The sequence below is a fragment of the Charadrius vociferus genome, unplaced genomic scaffold (assembly GCF_000708025.1).
Source record: "Charadrius vociferus isolate BGI_N301 unplaced genomic scaffold, ASM70802v2 scaffold682, whole genome shotgun sequence".
Taxonomy (NCBI): Eukaryota; Metazoa; Chordata; class Aves; order Charadriiformes; family Charadriidae; genus Charadrius; species Charadrius vociferus.
Genome location: NW_009647227.1, coordinates 130878 through 150219, shown reverse-complemented (window position 1 = coordinate 150219; position 19342 = coordinate 130878). Strand labels below are relative to the sequence as shown.

General features: G+C 51.4%; 1 protein-coding gene across 1 annotated transcript in view; it reads left to right on the top strand.

Moving 5' to 3' along the window:
• Positions 1-2040: 2040 nt before the first annotated feature.
• LOC104281775 (tetraspanin-15-like) overlaps positions 2041-19342 on the top strand; it is a 55258-nt gene continuing 37956 nt past the window's right edge. The window contains exons 1-2 of the mRNA XM_009879823.1: positions 2041-2127; positions 11589-11774. Of these exons, the coding sequence (XP_009878125.1) occupies positions 2041-2127; positions 11589-11774 (273 nt within the window). The remainder of the gene's footprint in view (positions 2128-11588; positions 11775-19342) is intronic.

Below are 19342 nucleotides of genomic sequence, written 5' to 3'. Positions count from 1 at the left end.
GACGCTGGAGGGGAGGGATGCCATCCAGAGGGACCTGGACAGGCTGGAGAGGTGGACCCGGGCCAACCTCATGAAGTTCAACACGGCCAAGTGCAAAGTCCTACAACTGGGTTGGGGCAATCCCAAGCACAACTCCAGGCTGGGTGGAGAAAGGCTGGAGAGCAGCCCTGAGGAGAAGGACCTGGGGGTGTTGGTGGGTGAGAAGCTCAACACGAGCCGGCAATGTGCCATCGCAGCCCAGAAAGCCCCCGGCACCCCGGGCTGCGTCCCCAGCAGCGTGGCCAGCAGGGCGAGGGGGGATTGTGCCCCTCTGCTGCGCTCTGCTCTGGGGAGACCCCCCTGCAGTGCTGCCTCCAGCTCGGGGGGTCCCACCAGCAGAAGGAGATGGAGCTGTTGGAGCTGCTGGAGCATCCTTCAAAACAGAAAGAGAGGGCGGAGGAAATACATCATTCATCTCCCCAAATGTCTCTTGCGCACCACCGGGTGTTGGAGTTTCTGATTCCAGGCAAAGGTTGGTAAAAATAAGTGCTCCGTACTGGCGATGCTATTGCTGTTTTTTTGCTTTGCACAGGTGTTCACAGCTCTGGCCTTGTTGGGTGTTACCAGAATGGAAGGCACTGGTATAGACCACTAGAAGTTCATTAATGGATTGATTTTTAAAAAAATGGAGAGAAAAGTTGACTGCTCTCTTTGCTCATTCAGCCTGATCGCAGCCAGCTGTAGCTAAATCATGTCCGGAAATGTCATCCTTGGGAGAAATTTCACCCCGTTATTATATCCTGAAGTGTAGTATCCCCGGTATTTGGGATACGCTGGCCTCTGAAAATCGTATCGCTCTCATCCCATCTCTGCTCTCACTCTTGCAGCTTATATACTTATAAAAGGAAAGGGATGTGATCTCCTCCACTGCCCTGAATTACTCTACATCTGCTAAGAGCCGGGTAAACACAGCTCCCACGTCTTCGGGTGCAGCCCTGAGTCGCTGTTATTTCTTCAAACTTTGCTTTAAATTCTCCCTTCGGCTACCCCAGAGGGAAGCAGCACCTTCCTCCCAAGAGCTGAGGGGTCTTTTTAAACCTTTCCCAGGCCGGGAGCTGTGTCGCAGACGATGCCCCTTTTTCTTCCCATCTCTGAGCCGCGCCGAGTCACGCTGCAGACGCAAAGGGTGCTGCAGAAATGAAGGGTGCTGCAGAAATGAAGGGTGCCGCCCTTTGCCGGGCGCTCCTCAACATCGTGGGAGACCAACCGCAGAAGCAGCTTTTCCAAGCTCCTCTTTTTGCCCTTTTTATTAAACATCGCTTTCGCACTCCCTGGCACGACATTTGTACGGCCGTACAAACCCTTCCAGGAGCCGTGTGGTCTCCCGGTGCCGGTTTCTTGCTCCCCGCACCTTTTCTTTTGAGCGTTAAACCTCACCGAGCCTGGGCGGAATCATTTCTCTTTCTTTTTTCCTATTCACACAGGCGCTGGGCTGCTCAAGGGGGTGTTGAAAGGAGGTGCTGCTCGCAGTAGTGAGCTACAACAGGTAAATCCACACATCACTCTCTCATCCTGGCCTCCGAGCCACAGCCTGGGGGACATTTGTCCCCATTCTCCCTAGATTTTGGGCTGCCACTTCACCCTTTGAGCTCCTGGGGTGGCTGCAGGACTGCAACGAGTCTTCCAGCACGCCTGGCCCTGACTGCAACGCATTTGCTGTTAAAAATTTGCTAGAGATTCACCCTTCTGTCGCTTTTTTGGGGAATAATTATTGGAGTAAAGCCACTCAAACAGAGCTTTGCTGTTGCTCTCGGCGGCGAAACCCAAACCCAAGCCGCCAGCTCAGCAAAGGGTTAACGCTCGGCCGCTTGTGCCGCTGCTGCCTTCCCTCTAATTGCACTCCGCTCCTGCCAGGCGGAAGTTGGAGCGAGCAGTTCAAGTTCAAGGCTCGCCTGTGTTCATGTGTACGTTTTTTCGGCTCGGCGGCGAAGGGCGAGAGCCGGCCGGAGCAGGGAGGGGCTGGTGGGCAGCAAGCAAACCCCTCTCGTCGCAGTTGCGAGGATGGCTCAAACCTCCGAGTGCCGAAATTCCCACCTTTATTACTACGGCATCAAATTTGCTCTGTCCACCTATGCCACCCTCTTCTCGGTAGGTGCTCCGGTTGCTTTTCTGTCTTTCTTGGTGTTTCCCCACCCCCTCCCCACACTGTACCACCCCGCTGGGTTGGATTTGACTTTTCAGTATCCAAATTTTCCCCTTCCGAAGCGTCAAATTTTCACGGGAAACCGTGGTGCCGCTAAGCCCCTCGTGCTTGGCGCTAGCTGGGTCCAAAATGGGCAATCGTGGGCAAAACAGCGGGTTTCGGTGGATTTAAGAGCATCTCCCTTCCCCCAGAGCCGCTCTGGCAGATCCCTCGAGGCAGTGAGTCGCCTTTCGGGGCGTTTGGAGCGCAAACAGGGAAATGTCATGCTTTCCCCGTACGAGGAGCCGTCGGGCGGCGTTGCCACCCGCATCCCCTCTGCCCCTCTCAGCCGTTTGCATTTACGTCATTCGACAGGGACGAGGCATGAAAGCAAGACGTCGCCTGGCAGGTATTTTAGCCAGGTTGGTTATTGTAAGAGGTAAAAAGAAAGGTTGTTTTTAAGCAGTTTTGAATCATTGAGCTACAACCGGGGTGAGGCTTCCCCAGCACCTGGGAGGTGCCGGCACATGTCGGAGAAGGGGAGGGAGAAGGAATTCCCCATCACTTTAGGGTCTGTGACCCCTCGGTTAAGGCACGACGTAGAAAGTTAGCACCTTCCTGGGGTTAATCTTGGGTAATCCGGTCCGTATTTACAGGTATTTCCTCTTGAGGTCTAATTAATCATCGTTCCCTCTCGCGTAGCTGCCTGCTGGGAGCGTATAGCGGTATGCGTTATCTAATTTGTATAGGTGTAATTGCAGAAATATCCGCCTGAGTTCCCAGACAGGCTGTGACCAGTAAACAGGGTTACAGGCGGAGTTTGAAAATGCTTTCTCTTTCCTTATTTTATTTATTTATTTATTTATTTTTAATAAATTACCTCCTTGGGAGGGCAGCGCTCGCCCCGGCTAGCTGGGGATGTCGTCATCTCACTGCGTTGGGTGACTTGTGCCCACCCCGGGGCACGAATGAGGGTAAGAAAAAGAGGATTAACGTAGATTTCCCCGATTTCCTCGTGGCTTGCTGGGTAGGAAGGCTCCCGAGGGGAGAGGAGACACGAGTACATCCCGTGGGGTGGCCGGGACCCTCGTGGGACACCCGCTGCACCCAACGAGACCAAAAAAAACCCGGATTTCTTAACCCATTTGTGGCTGTGGTTTGAGTTTGAGGCTAGCGCACTACTTTTGCTTGCAAAATTAATCTGCGGGAAACACCGTCACCGGAGTTTTGGTTTCTCTGAAGAGCTGAGTTTTACTCAGTTTGAGGTTTCCCAAAACGCCTTTAAGCAGCTGTAGGGATGGGGAGGAGGTGCAGGTTGGTTTGTTTTCTCCCAACTAATTTGAACCCGGGTTGGGGCTGCGCTTTGCAAATGTAATTAACAATGGGATGAACCCGCACAGTCTCAATGCTTATTAATTTCTGGGGCATTTTTGTGGGGCTCAGTGGGGCACCCTTGTGATTCCGCCAGCAAGAAGAGACATGATAATCTCCCATCGACTGGAAAATAGCTGCAAAAAAGCCACTTTGAGTCACCCTGACCCAGCCTGCCTTCAACCCCGGGACAGTCCTCGCGCGGGGACGTTGCCCCATCGAATCCATAGGGATCACGCAGCTCCCGTGAGCTTTTTCAGCCGCCTGACCTACTTCTGGCCTCATTTGCACATGTCGCCGCCGTATTAATTCAACGGCGCTGACGAACCCTTCAAAACCTCATTAACCAGCCGTGACCGGGGCTGGGTTTCTCTCTGGCCAAATGCACTCGATAAAAAAATGGATCGTGTAGGAATTTCTGCCTTGCATCGCGTGAAAGCTTCAAAAATTTAAACACCTCCCCCGCGTAAAAATTCAGTGGGCTGAATTGAGTTGGTTCACCACGAAGTTTCAAAGAGGTTTGGGGTGAGATCGACCATGGTTTTCTAGCGTAGGGTTGTCCCAGTCTGCAGAAAACTGGGTCTAATGCTGCTAGATCCTTTCCAGTGCTTTCCCGTAATGAAAACACGTATTTATAAGTAGGAAAATCAGTAAAGGAGTGTGGGACGAGCCAGAGAGTGGCTTTAAACCAAATACGGAGCAAATGGCAGAGAGGTTTGAGCATCACAGTTGAACCTGCTGGTTTTGTACCGGTAGATTTAATCCTCGTTGTCGAGGGTTCAGCGGAGCATAGACTACTTTTCTTTTTGAAAAGAAATGCTTCTTTCCTTTTCTTACTTTGCCCATAAAAATGAAAAAGCTATTTTAATTGACCGACCCTTATAAAAGCGTATTTTTTTACATTCCTACGTACCGTCAGCAGTTAAGCATTATATGATGTATTTAATCGCTGTATTATTAATCCTGTGATTCTATCTTTTAATGACTAAAAGCATTTAGCACTTTCTATACCACGGTTTCTCGCCTGCACGCTACAATAAAACCTGAGGAGGAGCAGGAGCGCCCCGTCTGCTAATTTGAAGGCAGACGGGTCTTCAAAAGCTGGGAAGAGCGATTTTGCTGTGAGCTGGGGATTTGAAAAACAAGAGTTTTGCCCTTCGTTTGCACCTCTGGTCATCTTGGATGGAGAATGAAGTGATGGCCCATTCCCTCTGCTCCTCCCCGGACCACTGCTCTGACTCACGGGATCTGGCTGCCGGGGTCTGCGTGGGCTTGAAGGCACCGTCATCGTGACTTTTCGGTATTCCCGAATAAGGAGAAATTACTGCCTCGCGTTAGCGTGGCGTTGACTCATCCAATTAATGCCGTTCACCCTGGAACAAGCCGTGTCTTCTGCTTGGTCCTTGGCAGGCTTCAAGGTTGAGCTGCTTTGGCCGTTTTAATGTCCCCTGGACTGGTGGTACCCATTTGCTCTGCTGGTGGCTGAGAGTAAATCCCGTTACTTGGGTCTTTTGGGTCTTGGACAAGGGGAGTGTGGCATCTCTTAGGTATTTAGTGGGATTTTTAGTGGGATGCTGGGAGGGCTGGAGCCCCTCTGCTGGGAGGACAGGCTGGGAGAGGTGGGGGGGTTCAGCCTGGAGAAGAGAAGGCGAAAAAGGGGAGAGCTCAGAGCCCCTTCCAGTGCCTAAAGGGGCTCCGGGAGAGCTGGGGAGGGACTCTGCATCAGGGAGGGGAGCCGTGGGACGAGGGGGAATGGTTTAAACTGGAAGAGGGGAGATTGAGATGAGATATTTGGAAGAAATTGTTGACCGTGAGGGTGGTGATATCCTGGGGCAGGTTGCCCCGAGAAGCTGTGGCTGCCCCATCCCTGGAGGTGTTCAAGGCCAGGTTGGACGGGGCTTGGAGCAACCTGGGCTGGGGGGAGGTGGCCCTGCCCAGGGCAGGGGGGTGGGAACTGGGTGATCTTTAAGGTCCCTTCCAACCCAAACCAGTCTGTGATTTTTAGGACTGGGTAGGACCATATGTTTCTCTTGTCAGCACTGGTGGGACTATGCACATCTCTTGTCAGCATCAGGTGTTGCAGATGCAGCGATGGACTTCACTCATAGCGAGAAGCAGCAATACATTTGTTGGTACAAAACAGGGATTTAACAAAGTTTGATGGTAAATGAGACAGTGCTTTAACAAGATTCGAAATGGCAAGGCACACTCGGTTATTTACTGAGGGGGTCAGACAGAACTGTCAGGGAGACCCTTCTGTTGAGTCATGAGGTTCAGAAAGGACCCCCCAGCTTTCTCAACTCCTCCTTCGAGAGGAGTCTGGGTGCAGCTGGATCCAATCCTACTCCCAGACTTGGTCAGTGGTTTATGTCTAAAGGATTATACATGCACAATCAATCCTTCATATCTCTTAGCTAAGATTTCAAAGTCTAGTGTGCTATTGGTCACTTAGTGAGGATTTGTTGAGGCAAGGAGTCTCTGACCCTCGAGGAGTAACCTTGAGTGGCGTCCCCGCTCAAGGGGAGATCCTGGCGTGCTGTGCAGGAGAGCTCAAAGGGCTCTTGGGCTGTTCGCTATTTATGGGGGTCAGATGATCAACCTATAGTCATATTTGCATGTTGCCCACAGGTTGCTCAAGTTCGCCCTTGGCCGTTGTGGGGTTGTCTGTCTCCCCAAAACCACGTTGAGCCGGGTGCGGCCATCACGACTAGATGTCCCCATTATGACCACCACAGGTGGTTATCGCTTGGGGCAGCGTTACGGGAGATAAAGGCCTGGGGAAGGAAGAGGGGGGAGGACGTGGTCACGCTCCACTCTGTCGCTGGAGTCAATTCATCTTATTTCTCACAGGGTGGTGGTACAGTCACCTCTTGCCTCTGTGCCATAAATAGTATATTGGTAATTTATGCGCTTACAGGTCCACTGCAATTAGACGTGGAAGTGCTGCTCTTTGCTGCGTATTAGCTTGTACATTGTTGATGGTTGGAGTTCGGTTATTTGTTTTATCATGTACCAAACCTTTATTTACAATATGATTATAAGCAATAGACACGTTAATGTTAGACTTAGTAAAATCACAACTGTGTGAAGCATGAGATTAAAAACTCTTGTTGCTAGTGGTGACCATCCAAGAAAAGTTTCCCCACTAATGGTGTTCTCCATCCTTCTTTGCTCCATCCACGACACCAGGTAGCTGCCTCTGTGCCAAAGCCAAGTCGTGTGAGGATGGAGAAGCAGTCGTAAGCACCAGAAAGCCCATGACTTAAAGAGAGCTTTACAAACTCCATGTTTCACCTGTAGGTTATCTGCGAGCTCCAGCCACCCATTTGGCACCTCCCAAACTCTGCCAGCGTCCTCAGAGCTGTGTATTGTGTTATTTTCTGTTCATTAGTTGCCTTTCATCCCACTTCTTGACCTCCAGGTGTTTAAATGATTTTGCCATCCGTGGGACAGTGATTTCCACCTTTAGCTCTTCTCCCTTCCAGGTCCCTGGCTCTTTCCTTGCTATTAGATGGAGAATTGCCTGGAGAGGAAAACCAGTGTCCTGTTATCCCACTGAAGAGACGAAGTTGGGGCGAAACAGCTTTGGAAATGGGCCGCAAAGGTGGAGAAGGGTTGGTCATAGCAACTTGTGTCGGGCTGAGACATTCAAGTTTGCAATTTTATCCATCCGGGGGTGGTTAGACGTCCCGTGGCGGCTGCTCGCTGCCCTCCATCTCCTGCCCACTCAGCTCCTACAAATCCCAACAAGTGCTGAAGACAAGCAGGGCTGAAATGAAAACCCGAAGGTGATTTTTTTTTCCCCCCCAGCTTATAAGAGGAGAATTGATGTGGGACGCCTTCATCACGCGGTCTGGCGGAGTTGCAGCCACCCCCTTGGCTTTCCCCGCCGTGATGGTTCAATCGCGTGGTGGTTGTCATATAGAAACGGGGTAATCATCTTCTCGTTAGAGGGTAAGCGCAGATTTGCGTTTTCTCTTAGATGCATTGCAGAGCAGTTGTAATTACCGGCTGCTGTCTGTCCTGGTGTTTGTGCTGTATTGAGGTGATCACCGGGCAATTAATATGTAACTACAAAGGATTTACCAGTAAACTTCATTATGCGCCGTACCATGTCATCGAGTGTGGGTGGTAGGAGAGGATTGTGACGGCAGGAATCGAAAATATCCGTGCTGATTGAATTGGTGAGAAACCCAGTGATGGAAATCAGGGCAGCCAGGCTTTGCCAGCCGTGATGCAAACTCTTCCTACTGCTTTTGATGCTCATCTCCGACCAAAAGGGGTTGGGATGATCATGTTTTTTGATGAAATACGTGGTTATTTCCCTTTGCGGTTTTTTTATGGTGCTGCATAGGTCCTGGCAAAGACTTTGATGTCGCCAGTTTGCTCCAAATCCAACATTTTTTTACAGAAACACTGCTTTTCAGTGAATGCTGGTTTTTCTCCCCAGCTATCTTCCATCCAAATCCCTCTGCCACCGATCTTGTAGCAGCATCGCTCCCTGCTCGTCCTTCCAAAACTTGTTATATTCTAGCGAGCCTTCCTTTGCGGTCTGCCTTTGCTGGGAGACGTGCCAGTCGATCCATTCCCTTCCTGGAGGTATGTGTTGTTTTGCAAGATGCTTTCTTGTGCTTTAAGCTTCTTTGAGTAGAAACAACTCTTTTATTTTATTTTCTTTCTTTAATTGGAGAGTGCTTTTTAGCCGGCGGGGTGTGGAGATGGGCTGGGGTCCACCCTGCAGTGGTAACCCTTAGTAAAGCAAGGTGCGAGGGGCCGGGTGACCTTTTAAACTCAGAGCTAAGCAAAGAGACGGGCAAGAAATTCAGGTGGATTTGCTCAATATTTGCTTGTGACAACTCCAGGCTGGGTGGGGAATGGCTGGAGAGCAGCCCTGAGGAGAAGGACCTGGGGGTGTTGGTGGGTGAGAAGCTCCCCATGAGCCGGCAGTGTGCAATCGCAGCCCAGAAAGCCCCCGGCACCCCGGGCTGCATCCCCAGCAGCGTGGCCAGCAGGGCGAGGGGGGATTGTGCCCCTCTGCTGCGCTCTGCTCTGGGGAGACCCCCCTGCAGTGCTGCCTCCAGCTCGGGGGGTCCCACCAGCAGAAGGACACGGAGCTGTTGGAGCGGGGCCAGAGGAGGCCCCGGAGATGCTGGGAGGGCTGGAGCCCCTCTGCTGGGAGGACAGGCTGGGAGAGGTGGGGGGGTTCAGCCTGGAGAAGAGAAGGGGACGAGGGGGAACGGTTTGACACTGAAAGAGGGGAGATTGAGATGAGATATTTGGAAGAAATTGTTGGCTGTGCGGGTGGTGATCCCCTGGGGCAGGTTGCCCCGAGACGCTGTGGCTGCCCCATCCCTGGAGGTGGTCAAGGCCAGGTTGGACGGGGCTTGGAGCAACCTGGGCTGGGGGGAGGTGGCCCTGCCCAGGGTAGGGGGTGGCCCTGGGTGGTCTTCAAGGTCCCTTCCAACCCAAACCAGTCTGTGATTTTTAGTCCCGGGGACTAGTTTGGGTTGCTTGGGCATAGACAACATGCAGCCTTTTCTACACCATGATACCCCAAAAAAGCCATGCAGCGTGGCTTGGGTTGCTGGCAGTATCTCCCCATGCCATGCAGTGCCTTTTCCCCACTGCATTTGCATTCCCTCCGTGCATTTGCATGACAAATAAGCAGTGCACACCCCCTTCCAAAATAGCAGGGTGTTGTGCCTGGCACTGGTGGGGGGTTTCCCTGCTGAAGGGATGGCCGTGGCGATGCTGGGAGGAAGGACTAGCACCGCTCTACAGGAGCCTTGTGCACACCACATGCTTTAAATTTTTCAAGGATACTTTCAGCCCTGGCAAAGCTATTTGTAAGCAATTCAGGTGTCCATCCTGCAGAACCTCCTCGGTTCCTCTCCCTTGCTGTCAGGTGAAGTACAAGGGGTCCAGCAAAGGGCTGCGGAGATGCTGAGGGGACTGGAGCATCTCTGTGATGAGGAGAGGCTGAGGGACGTGGGGCTGTTCAGTCTGGAGAAGAGAAGACTGAGGGGGATCTTCTCAACGCTGATCACTCCTTCAAGGGAGGGTGCCGGGGGGTGGGAACAGTCTGTTTCCAGCGGTGCCCAGTGACAGGACAAGAGGGAACGGGCACAAAGGTGACCATGGGCAGTTCCATCTCCACCTGAGGAGGGCCTTCTCTGCTGTGAGGGCGGCAGAGCAGTGGCACAGGCTGCCCAGAGAGGTGGGGGAGTCTCCCCCTCTGGAGCCATCCCAAACCCGCCTGGACGCCGTCCTGTGCCACTGCTGGAGGTGCCCCTGCTCTGGCGGGGGGTGGGATGGGGGAGCTCCAGAGGGACCTTCCCACCCCCACCACTCTGGGATGCTGTGAAGCCCATCCCGTAGGTGCTGCTTCCTCAGCCCCTCGAGCATCCAACCCTCCAACCCCCTCCCGGCTTTGCTCCGTGCTCTTTCCATGATCTCTTCCCTCACTGGCATCACAGATGGATTAATTAAAACAGTGAAAGTGGTTCTGATTGGCACGCGGGAGGAACGGCGGGGATTAGCGGGGGACGCATGGTGTGCATTAATGTCTACCCCCCGCCTTCAAAGCCAAATGTATTTCCTGGGACACCGTATAAAAGATAAACATTAAATCAAACCTAATCCCAACACACCAACCTGATGCTTAAAATAGAGTAGAAAGATGAAACTGTGATTAAAAGCCTGTTAATAGGAATAAGCTTGTCTGTTTAGTTTCAAACAACTAAAATATCATGAGTCTGAATTTCACTTTCTGAGAAATTTCAGTTCCTTTATAGACAAGACGGAGCCTGGAACCCGACAGTGATTGATAGACATGAACTTGCCACAAAACCGCACCAGAAATAGTGTCCAGGCAGAGCGGAGAAGGAAAAAAAAAACCCAACAAATCAACTCCCCCGAAAAGCAAAGATTGTGCATGAAAATTAAGGATGGAATTGTTGGTGTGAATTAGCAGGAAGAGTTTGAGCAAATTCATTAGGAGCGATGAAGCCTTTTGGAAAGGTGGAAGAGATGGAAAAGGAGAAAGTGATGGAACAGAAGGATAAAAAGGGATTTTTTTCTCCTTTTTGGAGGGTGTAGATTTTTGAGTGTGCGTGTCTGCGGCCAGGGGCTTTCCCTCAGGAGCCTCCCGCTGTCATCTGGGGTGGGGAGAGCTGCAAAAAGCAGCGTGAAAAGGGCTCCGGATGCTCCTCGGTTTCCTTGTTGACCTTTTCAGGTGTCAGCTCGGCGCCGGCTGAGAAGCCGCTCGCCTCCGGCTGCGCCGCGGGGCCGACGGGCATGATGCGAACGGCTCCTGACAGCACCAAACGCTTGGGATGGCGTCGCTGGCTTTGATGTTGAAGGAGCTGAAGGGATGTAAAGAGCCCTTTTTGGAGCCCTGCTTTATCCCGGCATCGTTGGGCGCTCTTTTTCAATTAGAGCTGTTTCATTGAAGGAGAAGAGAGGGGAAGAAGGTTGTCATAAATAATCCATTGCTTTTCTTTATGGCACTTTTCATCCAGGGATCAAAAGCGCTTCGTAGCGGTGCGGTTAGCTGTGTTCCTAATTGTCAGTGCTGGCGTGCGAAGGGAGGGCGAGCGGCTCGCCGTGGGTTTGGGTGCGAGTCGGTGCTCGAGCTGGGTGTAAAAATGCTGGAGTCAAACGAGTCGTTTTGGGGATGGTGTTGTCTCAGGGGGGGCGTTTGGGAGGGTGGGCTGTGAGTGTTCACGACTCTCGGACCCACGGCAAAGGCCAAGCTGAGCGTGCGGATGGACCCAAAAGATGCGGGCAGGGAGGGGAGAGGAAAAACGTAGCAAAACCTGGCTGAAAGCTGCCCGGCTGGATTGATCCCGCTGCAATTATACGTCGTCTTCCCAGCCAGAGGAAGAGCAGCCCAGCCTTGAGCAAAGGGGATGCGCCGAGCGCTGACGGCACCGTTTGGGGTTGGAAAGCGTTGGGTGGATTTTCCTTGGCCGTCTGGGACGTCTTCCACCTCTCCCTCAAAGCTTCTGTTTTTTCCCTGTTGGCATCTTAATCCCATCCCGTGCTTCCCTTGCAGGTCCTCGGCCTCATGATCCTGTGCGTTGGGATTTATGCCGAAGTGGAGAGGCAGAAGCACAAAACCTTGGAAGGAATCTTCCTGGCTCCGGCCATCATCCTCCTCCTGCTGGGTTTCACCATGTTCGGCGTCTCCTTCGTCGGCATGGTGGGGAGCCTCAGGGACAACCGGACTCTGCTGAAGACGGTAAGGCCGTTACCGCGCTCTCCGGGCAGCCCCCGGGATGGTCTGGGTGATCTCAGTAGGTGCAGTACGCACAGGACAACTGGATGATCCGGCCCAGTCAACATGGGTTTATGAAAGGCAGGTCCTGCTCGACTAACCTGATCTCCTCCTACAACATGGTGACCTGCTTAGTGGATGAGGGAAAAGCTGTGGATGTTGTCTATCTGGACCTTAGTAAAGCCATTGACACCGTTTCCCCCAGCATTCTCCTGGAGAAACTGGTTGCTCACAGCTCGGATGGGCATACGCTTTGCGGGTAAAACACTGGCTGGAAGGCCGGGCCCAGAGAGTGGTGGTGAATGGAGTTCATTCCAGTTGGTGCCCGGTCATGAGTGGTGTCCCCCAGGGCTCGGTACTGGGCCAGTCCTGTTTAACATCTTCATCGGTGATTGGGATGAGGGGATGGAGTGCCCCCTCAGTCAGTGTGCAGAGGACACCAGGCTGGGTGGGAGTGTTGATCTGCCTGAGGGTGGGGAGGCTGTGCAGAGAGCTTTAGACAGAGGAGATGGATGGGCCAGGGCAACCTGTACGAGTTTCACTGAGGCCACCTGCCGGGTCTTACACTTTGGCCGCAACAACCCCCGCCAACGTACAGGCTTGGGGAGGAGTGGCTGGAGAACTGCTCAGCAGAGAGGGACCTGGGGGTGTTGGTGGAGAGCCGGCTGAACATGAGCCAGCATGTGCCCAGGTGGCCAAGAAGGCCAACAGCATCCTGGCCTGTATCGGCACTAGTGTGGCCAGTAGGACCAGGGAGGTGGTTTTACCCCTGTACTCGGCACTGGTGAGGCCCCACCTCGAGTGCTGTGTTCAGTTTTGGGCCCCTCACGACAAGACAGACACTGAGGGGTGGGAGCGTGTCCAGAGAAGGGCGACGGAGCTGTGAGGGGTCTGGAGCACACGTCTGGTGAGGAGCGGCTGAGGGCCCTGGGGGTGTTCAGCCTGGAGAAGAGGAGCTGAGGGGAGACCTTCTGCTCTCTACAGCTCCCTGAGAGGAGGTTGCAAAGAGGTGGAAGTCGACCTGTTCTGTCGAGTAACCGGTGATAGAACAAGAGGAAATGGCTTCAAGTTGCACCAAGGGAAGTTTAGGTTGGATATTAGGAAGAATTTCTTTACTGAGAGGGTCATCAGGCACTGGAAGGCGTTACCCAGGGCAGCGGTGGAGTCCCCATCCCTGGAGGGATTTAAGGGTTGTGTAGATACAGTGCTCAGGGACATGGCTTAGTGGTGGGTTTGGCAGTGTGAGGTTAAGGATTGGACTAGATGATCTTGCAGATCTTTTTCAATCTGGGAGATTCTGTGATTCTGTGATGTCAAGGAGGAAAATTAATGTATCCTAACGAGTCACCACCACACCTTACAGCAACGGTGTGCCCCTTCCTGGATTTAAATGCTTGCGTGATGTGACTGCTCGGTGTTTTCTGCTCAACCGCGAAGTCAGCAGAGGGGTAACAGGGGGAGGATATATTTAAATTGCAGAGCTGGCACCCTAATTTCCCTGTTATCCACGGCTGGATGCCTCCCAACGTCTGTGGGAAACGCTGCTGCCTTCCTCCTGGGGTAACAAGGGAATTACTTTTGGGGCTGAGATCCCGCCTCTGGTGGAGCAAAGTCTCCACCGTTAAGTTTATTTTAGCTGTGATAATGCCGATAGAAAATAGCGTTTTTTCCTTTTGAAAGGGAGTTCTTAGCAGAGGGAAAAGCTACCTTTGGAGTCCAAACTGGAAGAGATCCAGGACGGTAGGACAAAGATGTTCACTCCTGTCCTGTTTTCCAGGGTCAGGTTGAGCACCCGACCACCCATCCTGCCTGCAGCTCCTCCCCTGCCCTTGCTCTGGGGTAATACCTCTGCCTCCAGTGAGGAGCAGGAGGCTGCAGGGGTTTATAAACTGAATTATAATCCGTTCCCTCCCTTCGGAAGGGGGCGAAGCTCTTCCATCACCCTTGACCAGGGTCAACGTCCATTGATGAGCTCCGTGACAGCTCTGTGGGCTCTTGGGCTGCCTCCGACTCTCCCTTGGTGAAGAAGTTGCTTTTGGATGAATAATCCGTGCTGGTCCACGGGGCCCTCCTGCCAGCGCGCGCGTGCCTTGCATGCTAAGGGTTTGCTTAACACCTTCATCTCCCACTGGTTTGGGTTGATTGGTTTATTAAAATCAAGCGCTCTGGGTAGCTAACGCTCACTTGTGCTGGCTTGCAATATCGCTTTTAAAAATTGCTCGGCATTTGCATTTCCAATTAGTACAGATGGGAGCCCAAATTGGAAAACCAATATTGTCTTTGCTTCTGCGCGAGCAGATGAGATTATCGTTGCTTTTCGATAGGGCTGGGTTTGTGCCACCTGCGGTAGGTGGCGGCTGGGATCAAAGCTGTGCGGCGAGCGAGCAGAAGAGGAGGTTTCCCATCGGGTCTCTATCGCAGTGCGATACCGCCTGCTCCCTTCGAGAGCTGCCTCCTGACCCCGGGTGTTTGGAGGAGTTTCCAATTGAGTATCCAAGTGATGCTCCTGGTGTTTAAATAGCCCTGATAACTTGCTTGCTTAAAAATTAATTTTTCATTAATTCCCTATCAACTGACTTTTTTCTTTCTGTTTGGATGCTACATGGTAGCAGTGGGCATTTGCCCAGGCTCGGTTATACCTCTAATATATAACCCTCTTTCTCCTGTCCATCAAAGCAACTGGGAACGCGCTGTAGCTTCTAAGCCCAGAAAATGTTTTTCTGCCAAAGCTGAAGTTATGTTGCTGGTGGAGAACATTTCATCTTCTTTTTCGTTTGTCTGCTTTTAAAGCTATACGCTATTGTGTTCGTTCTGTCTAGGCTTATTCCAAAGAAGGATAAGTACTTGAAATTTCCGATTATATTTTTCCTTCTGCGCTAATACTCATGAATCGCGGCTAATACTCTGTTTTCACAACCCGGACCGACTTTGGAAGTGGATAATTGACACGTCAGAGGGTAGGAAATCTCATCCTTGGAGCGACTCGGGGCGACAGAAACCCAAGCTCATTAACTGCATTTCACAGATTGTCGGCCGAATCAATCCTGCAATGGGCACAGCTGAGAATAAGAAATAATCCTGCCCGTTTGGGTTGGTTTTTTTCTCCCTGTGGATATAAGCAGCTTCACGCCTGCCATGTGGAATAAATAAAGCAATACCCGTGCAAGTCATCGCGCACAATAACACTTGCGTCCCTTTTGGCTAGGATATAAGAAAGGGGATGTTTGGCTCGTGGTGTCGAAATACGTTGTGTTTCAGGGGGGTGGGATTTTTAGGGTTACTCAAGGCTCCTCACCAGCCTTTAGCTGGCTGCAGAGGAGCACAACTAGCCCAATTAATTGATGTTAATTATCTATTTTCCAGGAGCAGATAAATGAAGTGATATTTTATAGAATCATAGAATGGTTTAGGTTGGAAAGGACCTTGAAGATCATTGAGTTCCAACCTCCCTGCCCTGGGCAGGGTCACCTCCCCCCAGCCCAGGTTGCTCCAAGCCCCGTCCAACCTGGCCTTGAACACCTCCAGGGATGGGGCAGCCACAGCTTCTCGGGGCAACCTGCCCCAGGGGCTCACCACCCTTAAAGTGAAAAACTTCTTCCTAATGTTTAATCTAAACCTGCCCTCTTCCACTTTAAAGCCATTCCCCCTCGTCCTATCACTCCATGCCCTTGTAAAAGGTCCCTCCCCAGCTCTCCTGGAGCCCCTTTAGGTACTGGAAGGCCTCAATAAGGTCTCCCCAGAGCCTTCTCTACTCCAGGCTGAACAGCCCCAACTCTCTCAGCCTCTCCTCATAGCAGAGGTGCTCCAGCCCTCGGATCATCCTCGTGACTCTCCTCTGGACACGCTCCAGCAGGTCCATGTCCTTCTTATGTTGGGGACTCCAGAGCTGGACGCAGTGCTCCAGGTGGGGTCTCACGAGAGTGGAGTAGATTCATAGAATCGTTTAGGTTGGAAAGGGCCTTTGAGATCATCGAGGCCAACCGTTAGCCCAGCACTGCCAAGTCCACCACTAAACCATGCATCCACTGCCCATTTCTGATACTGGATCCAGCCTCATTCCCAGTCTTGGAGCTGAAACACTGTTTTCCCCCATGGATGTATTCAACTTGATGTGCATCAGCACGGGGAGGTGAGCACAACAGCAGGGAAGCGTTTTGGAAATGCTCTCAATGAGATAAATCAGGGTGTTCCTTGCGCAGGCGTTGTAGAGTCGCACAAATACGGGAGGTATTTGTGATCTGCACAGAGGTGAACAGTGTCATGCTGCCTCTTCTTGTAGGAAATGGCATTGCAAGCTCATAGCGGACAGAAAAAATGCACTTAAAGAGCATTTCTAAGAGCCTGGTCCATGAGCGTGGGTTTGCACGTCCACCTCTGGCTTGCTCAGCCACCTTGGATGAGCCACGGAGGACTTGCCCACTCAACGGGATTGCAGGTCTGTATGGGAGCAACCTTGGATCAGTGTTTTCCTGGTGGAGATGCAGCTTATCCCCAAAAAAGTGCGTTATCCTTGTCTCGTAAACCAGTTCCCCAGTGAGACTGGGCTGCACTGGGAAGGCCCTTGCTGCTGGTGTGGTTTTATGGCGCTGAATTACTCGATGCTTTCTTGTGCTCTACCTGCTGACGGTCGTATTGGCAAAACCATGCGGCCAAGCCTGGACTTCTCCATTGTCTTTATGTTGGAAATGTCTGTGAAATGCATCGGCATTTCCATCCATCGCCTGAAAGCGGGTGCTCGTACCAGGAATTCCCGGGGGTTTTGCTGCGGGACATCCTCTCTCGTGCAGCAGCCTCTCGACTTGTGGGAGATTGGGGGTTGCTTTCATTTGTAGAAGTCGTGTCACGCTGGTTTTCCGCTAAATTGTACCAGGAAAACTCTTGGAAAGACGTTATTGGTTGGTTAGTTTTGTAATCTGTTCACCTTGATGGGAAATGCTGTGGTGCACGGACCACGGAGGAGGGAGCTCTGCCCTATGAGCCCCAAAAATGGACTCGGGACAGAGCCTGGACAGTGGGTCATGAGACAGCATAAAGACGCATATATTGATGCTGCTGGAAAATCGATGCGTGAATCCCTTTGGGCTCTCAGGAGCTTGTGTGCGCAGATGTACTGCAGCTGCTCGAACGCCGGCGCGTGTGGTTTCAGGGAACCCAAGATAATGGTGAGCATCAAACCGCCCCGAACTTCAAATCACGGATAAAAATTGACTTCTCTCTTCATCTCAAAATATGTCTTGTTAATCCGGAGAGCAGGCAATGGATTCCTCTCTATTTAGGAGAAAAAAATTCAGTGCCCGACAAAAATTCATCAGATAGCACCTGACATTAATAACCTTTTTTTTTTTTTGCTTTGCATGAAAAGTGCGGGTGCGTACGTGTTTGTTAAATCCTCATTCATCTCAGTCCCTTACTGCTGACAGAGGGACTTTTATTTTCCTTCACCCCCTGAACAAAAATCGACCAACGTTTCTCTTTGGGCAAAACAATTCGGAAAGCCACCCAGCTCCTAAATCCGCTACTAGATACGTTATTCCAATATCCGCCCTGCGCGGGATCGCAAATTACGTTTTGGTTTTAATCTTCTCCTTATCAATCTTATTCTCTCCAGTCATTACCTGTAATTGCCATGCGCAGCTCCGCAGCTCTTCCCCGCGTGTAAGGCGGATTATCGTGTCTTTAATGACTTCTCTAATAACCCCGGCGAAGTCTATTCAATAAAGCCGCCACCTGCTTGCAATTCGAAGCTGAAGTTTCTTAGAAAGATTACAGGCAAGACCTGGGGATTTTAGCTGCTGGTGTATGTAACCGGTGCTACGGAGACTCGTATTTAATAGACGAGTTGAGGGTTTCTGTTTGGAAATCGAGTTTCTTGTGTCACCGAGGCGGGAAGAAGGGCAGGTTGTCTGATGAAGACGGCTTGCCCTTGCTTTGAGGGAGTTCGGGGTGATTGAGCGAATCGAGTGTAAAAATCAATATGTCTCGTGCTCAATGAGGCGACGGGGGCAGCTGGGAGGGATCGCTTTAGGAACGGGAAATGCGATGGGACAGGCTGCTCCGGCAGTCGGGTTTTACAGTTGAATATGCCCAAATTGGCTCCTCTTCAGGGCTCTTTTAGAGCTGTTTTTGCTAGAAACGTATCACATCTTACTCAGCATCCCCTGCCTGGGAGCTTGGGGCCCGTGTGTTCATCCCATGGATATTTTACCATTCAAAAAGTCAGTAAAGCCCTGAATTTTCAGAGGCAATTTTGATAGAGTTGTATTTATTTCATGCAGCACAGAAGAGAGACGAGGCTCCAGGCAGGCCAAGAAATCCGACTTTCCCTAGTTTCTTTTCCGTTCGGTGGCTTTTTGACTTCCCCTTTTCCTGCCTTGGGTTTGCCAAAATTTGTCAGCCAAGGCAGGATTTGACCTTGGGTTTGCGGCAGCGAGAGATCAGTCACTGCAGCAGCTCTTTTGGCCTTTTGCTGATGTTATATATATAAATATATCAGCAACATAAACATATATATATAATATTTTTAATATATAAATGTATATTTATACTGCTATTTCCAAATATCAGCAGCAGCAAGACGTGAAAGGCAAACTCCGGCGACCGCCCCCAGCTTCGTCATTTATTTGGTTTGCCGTTTTGTATTTTTACTCTCAAGTTTGACCCGCGATGCGCCTTCCCGAACCGGGCTTGAAAAATATGCCTTCATCCCCCCCCTCCCCATCCTCTCCAGCCCCTGATTGCACGTGTAAATAGAGAGATTAAACGCTGGGAAATGGCAGATATGTCAGGTTTGAAGAGGGGAGCGAGGAGGGCTGCGGGGAAATGGTTGGCAATCACAGAGCTATTGTGTGGATGGAGAATTGTCCTTCTCCTGGGAAGATAAATTCCCCCTCGAAGAGAGTCAGCTACTACAGTGATTTGAAGCTTTGGAGGATCTGAATAAAAGCAATCAGAATAACGCACGTGTGAAGGAGCACTTTGAGGTCTGTGCTGGTCCAAGCAGCTGGGTTGGGTTTGTTTCCCCCCACTCAAAAGGGGCAAAAATTACATGGAAGACCTCTATTACAGCGGTGTCATATCAATCATCCCACCGCCACATCACCAGCGCTGATTCATCACCCAATAGCAGCCACTTAAAATCACGTTTAAGTCAGAGGAGGTGAAAATACCAGTAAGTAGCACCTTCCCCTTGTTTTTCTTCTGCGTTTGGAAGAATTGTGTGAAATAGTTAATGTTTTGTGGGTGCGTTGCTTGCACTTAAACCACTGGGATATTTGACTTGGGTGGATTCTTGCTGGAAAACCTCTTCATTGAGAGCAGAGGATTTGCACGGGATATCCACCTCATCCGTTTACTCCAGGGCATGCTCACCTCCAGGCCAGCAAAAAGAAATAGCCCTGGAATATTGGCACTAAAGAGGCACATTTCCAAGACCAAAGGGTTTGGAAAAAGCCTTCGCGCGATCCCCTGATCACGCTGGCCTCGGTGGTTGGAGGAATTTGGGGTGGATTCGGGCTGGTCAGGCTTTGCAAAGT